The sequence below is a fragment of the Cataglyphis hispanica genome, chromosome 25 (genome assembly GCF_021464435.1).
Source record: "Cataglyphis hispanica isolate Lineage 1 chromosome 25, ULB_Chis1_1.0, whole genome shotgun sequence".
NCBI lineage: Eukaryota > Metazoa > Arthropoda > Insecta > Hymenoptera > Formicidae > Cataglyphis > Cataglyphis hispanica.
The window spans coordinates 410,208-424,872 of record NC_065978.1 but is presented as its reverse complement, the minus strand read 5'-3'; the positions used below and the strand labels follow the sequence as shown (position 1 = coordinate 424,872).

General features: G+C 33.0%; 3 protein-coding genes across 4 annotated transcripts in view; 2 read left to right on the top strand and 1 right to left on the bottom strand.

The window, feature by feature from the left end:
• Window positions 1-53: 53 nt before the first annotated feature.
• Window positions 54-952, bottom strand: LOC126858547 (protein kish-A). Its single transcript, XM_050608956.1, has 3 exons — window positions 794-952; window positions 385-500; window positions 54-267 (listed from the first exon to the last, which is right to left on the bottom strand). Exons 1-3 carry the CDS (start codon window positions 794-796, stop codon window positions 162-164), a joined length of 225 nt encoding a protein of 74 aa, XP_050464913.1. The 5' UTR covers window positions 797-952; the 3' UTR covers window positions 54-161.
• Window positions 953-2,406: 1,454 nt separating this feature from the next.
• Window positions 2,407-7,882, top strand: LOC126858492 (polycomb protein Sfmbt-like). Of its 2 annotated transcripts, none has more exons than XM_050608865.1 (10): window positions 2,407-2,643; window positions 3,218-3,501; window positions 3,603-3,837; window positions 4,270-4,469; window positions 4,530-4,724; window positions 4,941-5,205; window positions 5,336-6,069; window positions 6,152-6,410; window positions 6,592-6,941; window positions 7,053-7,882. In XM_050608865.1, exons 1-10 carry the CDS (start codon window positions 2,622-2,624, stop codon window positions 7,380-7,382), a joined length of 2,874 nt encoding a protein of 957 aa, XP_050464822.1. In that variant the 5' UTR covers window positions 2,407-2,621; the 3' UTR covers window positions 7,383-7,882. The 2 variants fall into 2 exon arrangements, with proteins under 2 accessions (XP_050464822.1, XP_050464823.1); XM_050608866.1 differs by having other exon boundaries at window positions 3,242-3,501; window positions 7,053-7,873.
• Window positions 7,883-12,266: 4,384 nt separating this feature from the next.
• The window catches only part of LOC126858512 (helix-loop-helix protein 11), a 135,471-nt gene continuing 133,072 nt past the window's right edge, over window positions 12,267-14,665 (top strand). The window contains exon 1 of the mRNA XM_050608909.1: window positions 12,267-13,457. Coding sequence (XP_050464866.1) covers window positions 13,375-13,457 — 83 coding nt within the window. The 5' untranslated portion in view covers window positions 12,267-13,374. The remainder of the gene's footprint in view (window positions 13,458-14,665) is intronic.

Here is a 14,665-nt window from a genome sequence, read left to right as displayed (position 1 = left end):
GAATGTATTTTTATGTATTATTGAAACGACAAATATAGCTGTTTGTCATCAAATGAATATCAAAATTGTTTTTTATTCTCACCTTTGGCCTTTATACATAAATATATTAAGCTACATTGAGATATATAAATGCATCGACGAAAATAATTTGGATAGGAATGTTATGACCAAAACAAAATACTAAAGGCCATACAGACGCAACAAAAAGCTACATATGGGCTTTTTCTTTCGCCAATCCTAGCACATTTCCAAAAAGTACCCTGAAAACTAAAAACAAAAATTCAGTATATGTACGTATAGATTATGTATGTAATGTATGGATATATATATATATATATATATATATATATATATATATATCTGCTTAATATAAGTTGTACATACCCAACCTTTCCCAGACGTTTATCAAACAAGTTGGGCATCAGTGATCTGATGTAGGTACAAGTACAAATCAGTAGTAGTATTACAGTCAGTAGACTCTGAAAATTAAATATGGCAGACTGCCAAACAAGATTATATTAGTACGTTTCCAGAAATGTTCATCTTATTTATAAATTTATCGTATACATTAAGTGATGCAATAGCATTACTATTATTTATATTAACAGCGGCAAAATATTAATCATTATTTTTCACATAAATTAAATACTTTTTATCTAGTAATAATAACGTTTTACACAATATATATAGGAATTCAGCTTCAAGTTTGTGATAGTTAACTTGTCGTGTACAGGTTATATATGATCTGTTAATTTAAATTCCTCAATCATAATCACGAAATGTTTATAATTACCATTATATGGGATCACGCAAATTGTTTGAGTCGAAAAACCGTAGATAAATTTGAAAAACTGCTGATAAATTATTACAAATTCTCTCATGTAAACAAAACTACGTCTTTCACCTTCGCGCATAACGTATCGCGCATGATATATTTATTACACTATACACATACAAACGTTTTTCATTCAGAGACAAAATAATTGTGCAAACTAATGGAATGTGATTGATTTTTACTTTCAGATTAAACAAATTAATAGATATTACTAAATGACAATCAATAGTTCGTCCTGTTGAACATTCTGAGATTAAATATGTATCGAAAAATATTTCAGTGTAGGGGATATATCTTTTCTGATTTTTTAAAACATATTTTATGTATATTTAAGATATGTATTATTAAATTTGTTTGAAAAAAAGATCATCCTAGTCGTATTTATTTTTTTTTTAAATCATATTTTAATACAGTAATTTTATATAAATAATATTATATAATTATGATATTTATTTATTTTTTTTCTTTTCTAGCGTTTATTTTACATATGTTTATATATATATATATATATATATATATATATATTAAATTTTATTTATATTAAAATAATAGTCGTTAAAATAATGATTGGTATTTTAGTGATAAAAAATACCATTAGCATTATTATTTTAACTAGAAAAAAATAAAATAAAAATTTAATATTTTTATCTTTCTCTCGACTACTACACGCTTATTTGCAATATTTATTTTTCGTGGCTTAATTTTTTAATAAAATTTTATTAATATGTATAATAAAATATATACCTGCAGCAAGTAGAGTTCACCTTTAACAAAGTTATAAGACAATATAAAATATAAAAACGATCGCACGATACTTTTCCCGACACTCCCGATAATTTTCCGGCATTCCCGATATTTTCCGGGCACTCTCACGCGGATCTGCCGTTATTATATTTTACGCGGTATTTGTTTTCAATAACTTAAACTCGTAAACTCAGATATATATATTAATGTATATTATGCAGAACGCGAAGCAAAAAAACATTTTATTACATGACAAAAAGTGACACATGAATAAATTTTTTACTCTTATATAAAAAAAATGATAAATTAATTGCTTAATAATGTTTTGGCAAATAATGTTTTCTATCTATATCAGCCATTAGAAAAGATTTTTCTCAATAGTTATTAACACGTTACGATATTCATTAGATCGATTTATTATTCTTAATATATTATAGATTGCATATATAGACGCAAATGAGAATGGCTAAAAATTCGGACCAACTATAAAGATGGTAAGTATATAAATTTGAAATTTATCACTTGATCAACATGACATACATCCCGCGTTCATTATAAACGTAAATCCAAGAAAGATGAGGCTTATTTTATATAGAATTTACACTATGACCAACATTTACTATCTACGGGAAATATTTGTTTCTTTAACTTTAGAGACAAAATTATTGCTATAATTTTATTCTCTAGAAAATCTATTCTCCTATTGGATATCGGAATATCATATATACGGCGAACATCGGCTTAATGTAAATCCGCCAGAGTGTCTGGTTTTATTTGCAGCCCTAGGAATTGCCAGCTCTGCTAGAGAAGACGAAAATAGTGGGGGCGAAGCGAACGGCCTACCGCCGAATGTTTTGCCCTATTGTTCAGGGATGTCGCGAAAAATGATGGGTTTCTATTGAATTCGAGTTAGGTAAAGCGGAATCCGAGCGGTAGAGATGTGTTTTATGCTTATCGAGATGGGACAAGTTCTTTGCGACGAGCGCAGACTGCGGTAATACTGGTTAAAAACGTCGAGAAACTCCACGGACGACTCTTTGTCATGGACATGCAAGCTTCTAATGGTACGCACTTGTTTTCGTATGCGGCATAATTCGAACGCGATCGGCCGATCGTTTCTCTTCGGCGATACGACAATTTGCGGATCAATCTTCGCATTTATCTGTTTGCTAAGCAATCACGAGATTATTAGATGCACGAGAAGAATGTGACGATGATAGGAAGGTTAAATAAAAGTATGTCTCTCTTCAAGGTTTTCTAGCGTCGCTTTTCGCTGATCTAAAGGCTAATAAAAAATTTACACAAAAAAGCGCGGCAACACCGCGAAAGTCATAGTCGATAATTTTACGATTATGTATGTCACGATACATATGCTAAATGAAAAGTGTAATCTACAGATAGTTAAGATTCATCAAAATCAAAATCGATATCCAAATATAGATCGAGCAATCTTTAATTGATAATATCGTTCATATTTCTCAATAATTTTGGAATATTTTATTCAGATGGAATTTTTTACTTATATTGGTAATTATACTGGTAATATTTTTTTTCTATGAACAGTATTCACATAAAATATTTTATACTCTTAATAATTAGAATAGAAGTAGTAACAATTGGTGAATCGTGTGAATGTAGGAATGGATATGTGTATGACTACAGTGTATACTTCCATCCCTGGATTGCCTGAACAACTAGGGATGGTATGGATGGGAGATATGATGGTGGGAGAACCCACCCATGAACTTATGTTGGATCCTCGCCAAGCTGAAAGCCCTTTCTTCTCTCATGGTTCACATCCATACGAAGATCTCAGAAATCATCACATTGCTCCCATGGTACGCTATATACCGCAACAATTCTCAAATGAGTGTTCGGAACCTGATGAGGCAATGGAAGCTGTAGACTCTCATGAGATACAAGTAAGTTTTGTGTTTTTGCTCAACAAAAAATAATCCATGATAAACTATAGTAAAATTATGTACATAAATATTTTTTTAATATTACAATTTTCTTGCTAAAGGAATATGATTCACAATCTGAAAGGCCAGAAATGAATGAATATTTAACATTAGAAGATTACATTGGTGATGAAGAACGTGAACAAATTGTAAGCAATGCGGCAACTCAAACAACTCAAGACAATCGCAACCGAAAAATAAAACCTATAAAGCATCCTGGACTTGTTTTGAAAACACCAATTGCTTATCAACCTCATACTGATCTAAATTTTATTCCTATTCGTAAAGATGGTATAGGTAAGCATAATCATTGTAAAGATAAGACATATCTTTAAATTTATACCTGGAATGTACACTGCTGGTCAAAATGATGAAGGATTATAAAAATTGGAATACAAGTTTATTAACTCAATATATTAAAATAGCACTTCATATAACAAATAGAGGTATAAATGTTATTTAATGTTAAAATAAATTAATAATATATTGAATGTTTAACTTGAAAAAAAAATAATAGAATTTAAGATAATAGAATATTATAAGATATATTTTCTGATAAACATTTTAATTGAAGATAAGATTACTAAAAAAAAAATAAAAGCAAAGGTTTGAATTTTTCCAAGATATATATATATATATATATATATATATATATATATATATATATATATAGTTTATTTGATTGTATTTACCAGTTTATTCTTATTTGGATTTATATATATTTTACAGCTGTTTGCGAAAAATGTGGTGCTATTGGAGTGAAACATGCCTTTTATACAAAGGAGCGTAGATTTTGCAGTAGAGCATGTGCACGTTCTTCAGAACATACAGCACCTACTGCTGATTCGACATATAGTCCATCTCATTCAGTAGATCAATCAGCATCTGGAAACCCAGCGTCTCTTAATGAAACAAAAGTATCAACAGATGTAAGTTAATATTGAATTCATTTGAAAATAAAAAAAAAAACTAATGTTTTGAATTTTCAGATGATTATTAAAGAAGAAATAGATATCAAGGAACCTATGGAATCAGAAAAAGAAAAAGTTAAGTTAGAGCCAGTAATGCCCGAGGATTTACCAGTTAGAAAAAAGAGAACAGCAGAAATGGCTGGTTCTTATGATTGGACGCCGCAACTTGTTGAACCTGGATTTTGTGCTGCACCAGTCTCTTGCTTTAAACATGTTAGTTTTTCTAAAGAATTTTATTTTGTATTTTACACACATGTATAGTTTTAGAATAGAAAAATATACATTTTAAAGGTATACATAGTAGCAACAACTTATTTAAATATGCGACAAAATATCTTATATCTGCTATATATAATCCAAGCATTTATATAATCCTATTGTTATATTTTTATACAATCTTATTGTTACATTATCAATTCTTCTTTTTAGGCCCCTATATCTGAAATATGGGATAATATCACTGTAGGTATGAAAGTAGAGGTAGAAAATACCGACTGTGATGAAGTATGCGAGGCTTTCCCAGATTCATTTTGGGTTGCAACTGTATTACGTATATGTGGATATAGAGCTTTGTTAAGGTATGAGGGTTTTGGACACAATGCAGATAAAGATTTTTGGGTGTCGCTTTGTTCTAATGACATACATCCCGTTGGTTGGTGTGCCACAATTGGAAAACCTCTTATTCCACCTAACAGTACGTAATCGAAATTATTTCTAACAAAATGACTGCGCGGGCTAGAAGAAATACGTAAAGAAAAACGATTATTAATCTTAAAAAAAATTTGTATAAGAACAAGATCTGATGTATCAAATTATTTTTGCAGCGATTGCAAACAAGTACAAAGATTGGAAAGATTTTTTAATGAGACGATTAACCGGTGCAAGAACATTGCCGACAAATTTTTACAATAAGGTGAACGATAGCATGAAATCTCGCTTTCGATGTGGTCTTCATTTGGAAGTGGTAGATAAAAACAGAATCTCACAAGTAAAAGTTGCGACAATACAAAAAATTGTTGGCAAACGTTTGCATGTGAGATATTACGATTCTTCTCCGGAGGATAACGGTTTCTGGTGTCACGAAGATTCACCTCTCATACATCCCGTCGGTTGGGCTAAGAGAGTGGGACAGACGCTGGATGCATATCCCGAATATTTGGATCGAATTTCTAAATCAAAATTATCCGAAGACGACGCAACGGAGAATTTTTTTCATGTGCCAAAGAATCATATACATCTCGGATACACCTTTAGGGAAGGAATGAAAATAGAGGCCATCGATCCACTCAATCTTTCAGCTATCTGTGCAGCGACAATTATGCGAGTTTTGAAAGAGGATTATATTATGATTCGCATCGATACTTATGATGAAGACGCGAGTGGTGCGGATTGGTTTTGTTATCATTCATGTTCGCCTTGTATTTTTCCAATCGGCTTTTGTTCCCAACATGGTTTACCGTTGACGCCACCAAAAGGCTATGATCCTACTACATTTACATGGGATGCATATCTAATGGAGACTAACACTATACCCGCTCCTATGCAGTTGTTTAATTGGGTAATTTTTCTATACATTTCTTAAAATAGTTTGTTATTTTTGCTTATATCTTGCAATTGCCAATATTTTTCATGTATCTTAGGATATTCCCCAACATGGATTTATCGAAGGAATGAGACTTGAAGCTGCTGATTTAATGGATCCTAGATTAGTTTGTGTTGCTACTATTACTAGAGTGATTGGCAGATTATTACGAGTACATTTTGATGGTTGGGAAGATGAATATGATCAATGGTTAGATTGTCAAAGTCCAGACATTTATCCCGTTGGATGGTGCGATCTTGTTGATCACAAGTTAGAAGCGCCGCGAGGTGTACTCACTAAAAACACTAGTCCTACTGGTAAATATTATATGTCTTTGTACATATTGTTTAGGATAGATTAAGTATATGTGTGTGTGTGTGTGTGTGTGTGTGTGTGTGTGTGTGTGTGTGTGTGTGTGTGTGTGTGTGTGTGTGTGTGTGTGTGTGTGTGTGTGTATATATATATATATATCATATTTATGAAATTATATTTTTATAGTAAAATCACCAAGAGGCCTTAAACGTAAAACTAAGAGAAAATTGAAAAAGAGTAGCAAGATGTTTTGCTCCAAAAATATTCTACCTCGTCAGAGCGAACGTATTAGTATGGCTCGTGAACGCGGGCGAGAATTGGAGCCTGCTCAAGGAACCAAAATTGAGAGAGAGCGTGACTTAGAGAGTCTACCGGAACAGAGAAGCAGAGAGCCGGAAACAGCAGAAGAGCCGGCTGGTCCCGATCAAACCTTACCCAGTCCTACCACTGGTCAAGGTCAAGCATTGAGTGACACGCAAAGTGAAGTACAGAATCCTCCACCACCTAAAGAAAGGACTGCTACATCATACATCAATGTAAGTAACATAATATTTGTATAAAAATTTATCTCTTTCAAATATAAATATACCATATTAATTAAAATTATTATAAATGGAGCTAAATTCTAATTTATTTGATTCTTATAGGTTACTTCAGCAAGTAGTAAATATATACCGAGACTAGCAGATGGTATACAAAAAAGTTCGGAATCTGGTGATCTAGTGCCATCTGAATGGAATGTTTTTGACGTTGCACAATTTCTTCGTGTTAATGATTGTGCGACATATTGCGATAATTTCAGTAAACGTAAAATAGATGGAAAAACATTGCTGACTCTCACTAAGGACCAAATAATAGACCTAACAGGTTTTAAAGTTGGACCTTCTTTAAAGATATATGATTTAATTCAACAATTAAAAATCAAAGTGAATCCAGCTCAGGAAAGGTTGAAATTAGGATTGAAGAAATTATTATAACAAAACTAGTATATAGTTAGCGCTATAATTAAGTTCCATCATTATGCAAATTAGACATGGATTTACAGGTAAGGCATGTGAAATAACGATAATTAAAATTATCTCTATCTCAGTATGATTACATGTTATTTGTTACATAATTTACTAATGTACTGAAGAAATGTTTATATGTAGATTCTTCATAGTCTAAAACAAAAGCGTAAAATTTAGATGCCGTATGATTTATTATTATTTAAAAAAGAATATTCCATTCTGAAAGGCAGCAGTGATTTTATTTTTATTCTTAAATTCATCAAAAAATTATATTTGATTAGTTATTTATTAATTTCCAAAATGAAAAAAAAAAATAAAACTATAAATCTGCATTGAGATCATTTAAGCATTAAATATAATAAAAATATTTAGTGTTAAATATACAATGTGTGATTGCTGCAAGCAAAAGTAGTCTATTTCTAATAGATATAACAACAAAAATTGTTATATGTATATATACACACACACACAAACAAACACAATAATGCTGTTGCGTTATTAAAAGGATATTAAAGTTAATATACGTTTTAAATATTTATTTTATAATTCCAAATAATTATTATATTTTATTATGAACGAAAATAATAATAATAAATAAACATATTTATTTGCTAATTTATAGAAAATAAAATTAGCAATAAAATAATTACATTATAAAGTAATTACATAATAAATAATAATTTCTTTGTATATATAATATTAAAAATTTATGAATATATAATTATATAATTATATATACACACATACATACATACATACATACATATCATATATATATATATATATATATATATATATATATATATATATATATGTACATATATATATATTATGTATTATATATAATAAATAATATATATTCATTATTTAAATTGTCATTTATTATTAAAATCATTTATTGCTAAATTACTTATTATTAGTTAATAAGATTTTTGATAACAAAATTTTATAATGTAATTAGCTTATTTCTGTAAATTTTATTTTCTATAAATTAACAAATGCAGTACATTTGTTTATTATTATTTTAAAAATAAGATAATGAAATATAAAATAAAATTGACCAAGTAAGAAAAATAATAATTGTATAGAATTATATAATAAATATTTAAAGCATGTAACTTTTAACTTTTCAACATAATGTATGTATACAGAGTCCATTAATAGCCATATCATTTCTATGCTGACAGAGCAGATGAAAAGTAAGAGGTAATATGGTTATTATAGGATACCTTGTACACACACTTACATACATAAGTAAATAAACTATAAATTTTGCATAAAAACGGCATTTTGGAATGGATTACTCTTTTTGTAAGAAAGACAGCATCTAATTTTTTTATAACGCCTATATATTATTGTAGAAAAGAATTAAAATTAACATTTTTTACAATAATATCATACATTTTATATATATAAATAAATATATATTTATACCTGATACATATGTAAGGAAAACTTGATGTACGTATTGCACTTATACATATTCATAAATATGTGACATATTTTCTGTAATATGTTTTTTTACTGAAATTTTTTTTCCAACCACAGCGTTATTTGTAAATCCATGCTGTCACATTGCACTGCATTAATAACATGGATGCATCAGCCACATACACAAACTGATATGTGAAAATATAAAATTTTTTTTGGATAAATAATAAATAACTTTCTTGGATAAATAAAGATAAAAATTTAAACATCTCACACTTTATGTACGCTAATAGAGTAAATTAATTACAGATATAAAGTTATGCAAAAGTTATGCAAAGTACAAAGAGAATATTTTTTTTTTATTGATTTAATATCAATTAATATTAAACTTGTACAATAATGCAATTTTTGCAGAAGAATATAATTTTTTTTATTTTAATTGATCTCTACAAATACACTCTGTACGTATGACGTATAATACATATACGTAAATTTAAGTATAACAAAAAGAAAATTGAAAAATTATATAAGCGTATATATAGATCTTGTATATATTATATGTAGTATGATGTTAGTTTTAGCTCTATCTCTCTGTGGTGCAAACCATGACACACGGCACTATGCTGCACTACATAAGTGGCTGATGCATACATACATGTACATTATATCCATATATTGCTTAAGCACTTTTATAATGAATCAAAGCAATCAGGTAACATTAAAAAATATCGCTTTGATTTTTAAATACTATTTTAGTACTACAAAACGTGATTACACTCGCCAATTATTTATTCGATAATTTGGAATCTCTAGAAACTAGACTATTTCGTATCTTTTATCTATAATGTTTTCTGAAAAGATTATATATATATATATATATATATATATATATATATATATATATATATTTTTGTGGTAAAAGAGCATCTCGTGTATGACTGGCCAATCACTGTATCGTTCTCGTGCACAAATTATTACAGAATTCTAATAACATGTTATTCATGCAAAGTGAAACTTGTATATTCTTAACCATATTTGTTCGTTAAATTTTGTCTGAAAAATATTGATTCTTGTTCACAAGTGAATTTTTTGTTACGAGCTGTAAAATCAAATAGTAACATTAACATACAATACAGGAGCAGTTTGCTCATTATTTGGCCTGCTATATGTATACTTTTAAAGAATTAAGGATTATAATTAAAGTTTAATTTTGATTTATCTGATTTATTTAAAATTTTTTTTTATATTGATAATTTTAACAAAATTGAACACATATTGCTTACTCGTTAAATTTATTTTTATTCTAAAATGTACAATTTGACTGGATAAAAGGATTATTTGCTATTTGATTGTATTTCTGTGATTATATAAAAAGCGTATTAATTTTTATCCAATAAGAATCACATGGTCAAAGTACAAAAAGGCAATATTATCTAAGTTTCAAAGCTCATACTGTACAATCTTATGCTTAAATTATAATTTACCTAAAAAATCTGCAACAAGTATCATTATTTTGTGTTGTGTCTTAAAAATTTTGTAATAATTTCAAACATCATATATTTAAATGAAATAATAGAAAACTATTAAATGAAAACATATATGACCTTTCAATAATGCAGAATTTTTCATCTTGGTCATTGTCAATGCTAGAGCAAACAAAAAGATACGCTTAGAGAGAGATAAATACTTATTATTGATTATATGTCTTATCCCTCTATGCCATATTGTAATTTACATATCAATTTCTGGATTTGTATTTATTGTCAAGTGCATTCCACATTTTTGCATACGTTTATGAAGAAATATGTAGGCTATAGAGGGTTAAGAAAATAAAATGGATATTTATCAGGAATTTGTAACAATTATTGTGAAACTTTTTATTATTAGACAAAAACTAGAAAAGACTTAGGAGCAATACGCATGCATACATTTTTTATTATTAGATTATCATCAGATTATTCATAGTATGATAGTTGTCTTTGGGTTATAAATTTGCAATTCATATATAACTCAATTCATCGCAAAATTCAATAAAAAGGTCCCATTTTATTTTTAATAATATTATAATATACACATATGTGATTAAAAAAAAGAAAACATTTTGCAAATTTTAATTTTAATTGAGTTAAAGATCAATTTTTCAATCGTTTATTGTTCTTAATCTCCATACATATTACCTCGATAACAAAAATAAAATTTAATATTATTTATACAGCACATGAAATATCGATAATATGAAATCGATAATGATGCCATAATCATTTATTTTAATTCTAAAATTATGTATCGCAAAACTACATTATTTCTATAAAATCATGACTGTGTTAAAGAAGAATATTGCATATATATATGATTATCTCTAAAATTAATTAATGCAAGATTTAGTTTCTTCAAAAATATTATATATGCATAGAATTTTACGAAATTAATACATATATGGCACCAATTGATATTTTACAATTCTACAGATATCTTTCGCCGATAATGCAGATTTATATCATTTAGGCGATAAATTTCGTTATCGACGAAATATTATTAATTAGAATCTCTCCGCAGGATGTCGCGCCGATTCGCAAGTATTAATGTAATGGAACGCATACAACTAAAAAAAAATCTGTTTCATTGATTTGTTCGGAACACCATGTTGTATTCGAGACACAGCGTCCTTGATGTAATGCCATATAAGGAAGGAGATCATATTACTAGATAAAAGTATAACAGCTGCATTCTGAAACGCGCGATAAAGCGTAGATATAAATAATGCGGAGACGCATCGCGATGACCGGTGGTCTTCGATGATCATCGTCTACTTTCACGTTGCGTCCGGCGCCTCGTAAACGCGACGTGACTCCGTCGAGCAACGAACGACGCAGACGTGAGAACGTACGCTGTGTTGAGCCTGTCAAACATATAACCGATAGCCGTACACAGATGGTCGATCGTATATACATATATACGTTTACGACGCGACGCCGGTTCAGCGAGGCCGGGGAGAGGAGTGCAGAGGGGAAGGGGAAGAGGGGAGGGGAGAGTGGCGGGGATGCGAGTAGACTCGCGTATTCTATGGGCGGGGCTTTAGCCAGCTGGCAGATGTTTCCCGCGCGGCCGCGTCATTCCTCTAGCGTAAACCTACGCGACGCGCAAATAGTCCCACGCTGGCGCCGGATATTTCCCGCAATAGGCGATCGCTCTGTACAGACGAGTTCACGGATTTACGCGAATCGTTAATGCGAGATTACGACGCCGTACCCGATCGCCAAGAGAGACGGAATCGCGAGTCGATGGTGAGGATGAGCCATGATGTAGAGGTGGGAAGAGGAGGGAGAGGATTGAAGTGAGTCGTCGCTCTCAGGGCAGAGTGAAGTGCGCGGTTCCCCCTCGACTCGAGCGCGAGGCCGCCTCGATAGTACGCGCCCGGCGAGGACCACGACTTTCAAGTGTTCTTATCTCGCAGTGAATTTCATTTCGCGAACGCGTTCGTCGCATCGCACGCGCATATTCTACGCGCGTTTCACCCACGACGCGTACGTACGCCGGTAACGTATGTGAGTTACGTGTCGTCTCGGACTCATCGCACCTGGCATCCTCGTCGATGCGTCAACATGAGCGAAAAAGCTTACTCGCGCGCGCGATGATTCAACCGGCGTATGAGAACAGAACGATCTCGTTCTGCATCCTAGCATCTTAATTAGATCGATTGACAGTCCTAAAGAGAGTGTCTCTTGTGAAAATACGAGTAAGTGCGTGTGACTCGATATTTTCTAACGATACTGTACTACGCTTATTACATATTTCGCGTGTGCAATTTTTCATACGAGTGTAATTTCGCGCGAGTGTTTCCAGCGATCTATCTCGCCTGTGACATTATTTATCCGGAAAAGAGTACGTATAATTCGGTGGCGAGTGAAAAGTGAAGGAAAAATTACGGCGCCTCGGAAGAGAAGGGAACACCTGAGCTTGGACTACGTAGTGACGTTCCTGACGCCGGGCGGCGGAGTGATCCACGGCGCGTCGTGGGGGCCCTCAGCTGTTTCCCGCCAAAGATCGCCATTACAAAACGCGTTCGGGCGTTGTGTGTGCGCGCCGCGCGGAGCGTGTGGCTGTCCCGTGGACGAATCTTTTGTGCGCGTCGCCGGCATCTGCTGACGAAAAGAAGGGGCTGTCGCGATACACGGCGTGTACCGGAAGTGGCGATTAACGTTCATACAGATATTATACCGCGAACGGAGACGTATTTGATAAAACGCGCGTTGTTTGTCCCCCTCCTCCATTCCGGTGGAGTGCGCGGTCGGTCGGTCGGTCGGGCGGGCGAGCGAAAGAGCGAACGACGAACGAACAAACGACAAACGAACGAACGAACAGCCGGGCGAGAAAGAAAGGAGCAAATAAGTGCGCGAGAAGAAGTGAGAGCGATAACGAAAAGATATCGAGAGCAGCGTAACTCGTCGTCTCTCCGCAGCCGCTACGACGGCTGTCGCGGACGTGAAATTCGCTCGGCGGGACTCTCAGTGCTTCGGACCGACGAGATATGTCAGTGTTTGGTGGTGACGATCGGATTTTGCTCGAGGAAATCGTCGAGTCGACTGAACAGTCGGAGATTGAGCTGTGCGGGTGAGTCTTCAAATTTCCTTTACGAAAAAGATTGATGTGTATATACGCGCGATAGTAATGTTAATGTGCATATACGCGTATGTGTCGATGCATGCAGCGCGCGTATATACACACGTATACCTAAGTATTTCGTATACTCGTATATATACTCTGTACTCGAGTTTGATATGACTCGGTTATGTGAACGTTATATAGTACGCGCTCGTCGTATAATCGAAGTGAGACAGAGCGAGACAAAGCGAGCAGGGGGAAACGAGGTTTATTGGCTCTCTCGAAAGAGTGTCGTGCCAGAGAGGCTGCTTATCGGCCTCAATCTGTTCGCGTGAAGCGTAAACGTAGCTGCCGCCGTGGCATCATCATCATTGTCGTCGTCGTCGTCGTCGTCGTCGTCATGTCGTCATCGAACCGCGCGAGAGAGCGAGCCACACAGCTGTTGAAGCCGGCCGGCCGGCCGGCGCCTGATATCCATCGCTGGCGGCCTGGCCGATGTGTGCGTGTGAGATCGTGACGTCGCGTCGCCTCCGCCGCGAGCTCCCCGAAAGCTTGTTTTCCGCTGGAAATGCAGGGACGCGTAGCGCCGCGCCGGCACTCTCGCGGATCTTCTCCGCCGCTCCCGACTCTCTACGCGTTCACGCCCAACAAGCATGGCGCGCGCGCTTGCTCGCGCTCGGCGCCGACGTCCCTTTTTCTGTCGCGCGCGTGTGACATTTCTTCCATTACCGCGCGCTCTATCCACACATCCGCATTTCACTCTTATGTCATGTAATTCGTAATCTTTTATGGAAACAAATATTTTTCTATATCTCTAGAATCGCATGCATATGTCTATGCGTTTAACGAATTGAATAAGGGATATATATTTTTTTTTGCATGGAATACGCTCTCAGATTAAAATATACATTCGCATACATATAATCATTATCTTTTATTTCGATTAAATAATTTTTGTCATATTTGATATTTTTTACTAGCGATACATGTAGTATTACTTAGCTGAGAGCTAGATAATAAAACGGGTTCTCTTTTCTATAGCTTTTTCTATGTATTTATTTATATAAAAGAATATACAGATGCAAAGGATAAATTTTTATTTTTATTTATGTCAAAATTATATATTCATAGTTTTACTAAATAATTTTTTCATAAATATGAGCTTTATCTATATATTTTTATCCATTATGCATTATGTTGTGTACGTTATTATAACA

What these genes read in the sequence shown, in the direction of transcription:
- LOC126858547 (XM_050608956.1), bottom strand. An exon ending in AAACGTCTGGGAAAGGTTGG is followed by an intron (nt 268 to 384) that starts GTATGTACAACT and finishes TTTTGTTTTTAG; the next exon opens with TTTTCAGGGTACTTTTTGGA.
- LOC126858492 (XM_050608865.1), top strand. Translation starts at nt 2,622, where the DNA reads ATGGACATGCAAGCTTCTAATG. An exon ending in GGACATGCAAGCTTCTAATG is followed by an intron (nt 2,644 to 3,217) that starts GTACGCACTTGT and finishes GTGTGAATGTAG; the next exon opens with GAATGGATATGTGTATGACT. An exon ending in TAAAAACACTAGTCCTACTG is followed by an intron (nt 6,411 to 6,591) that starts GTAAATATTATA and finishes ATATTTTTATAG; the next exon opens with TAAAATCACCAAGAGGCCTT.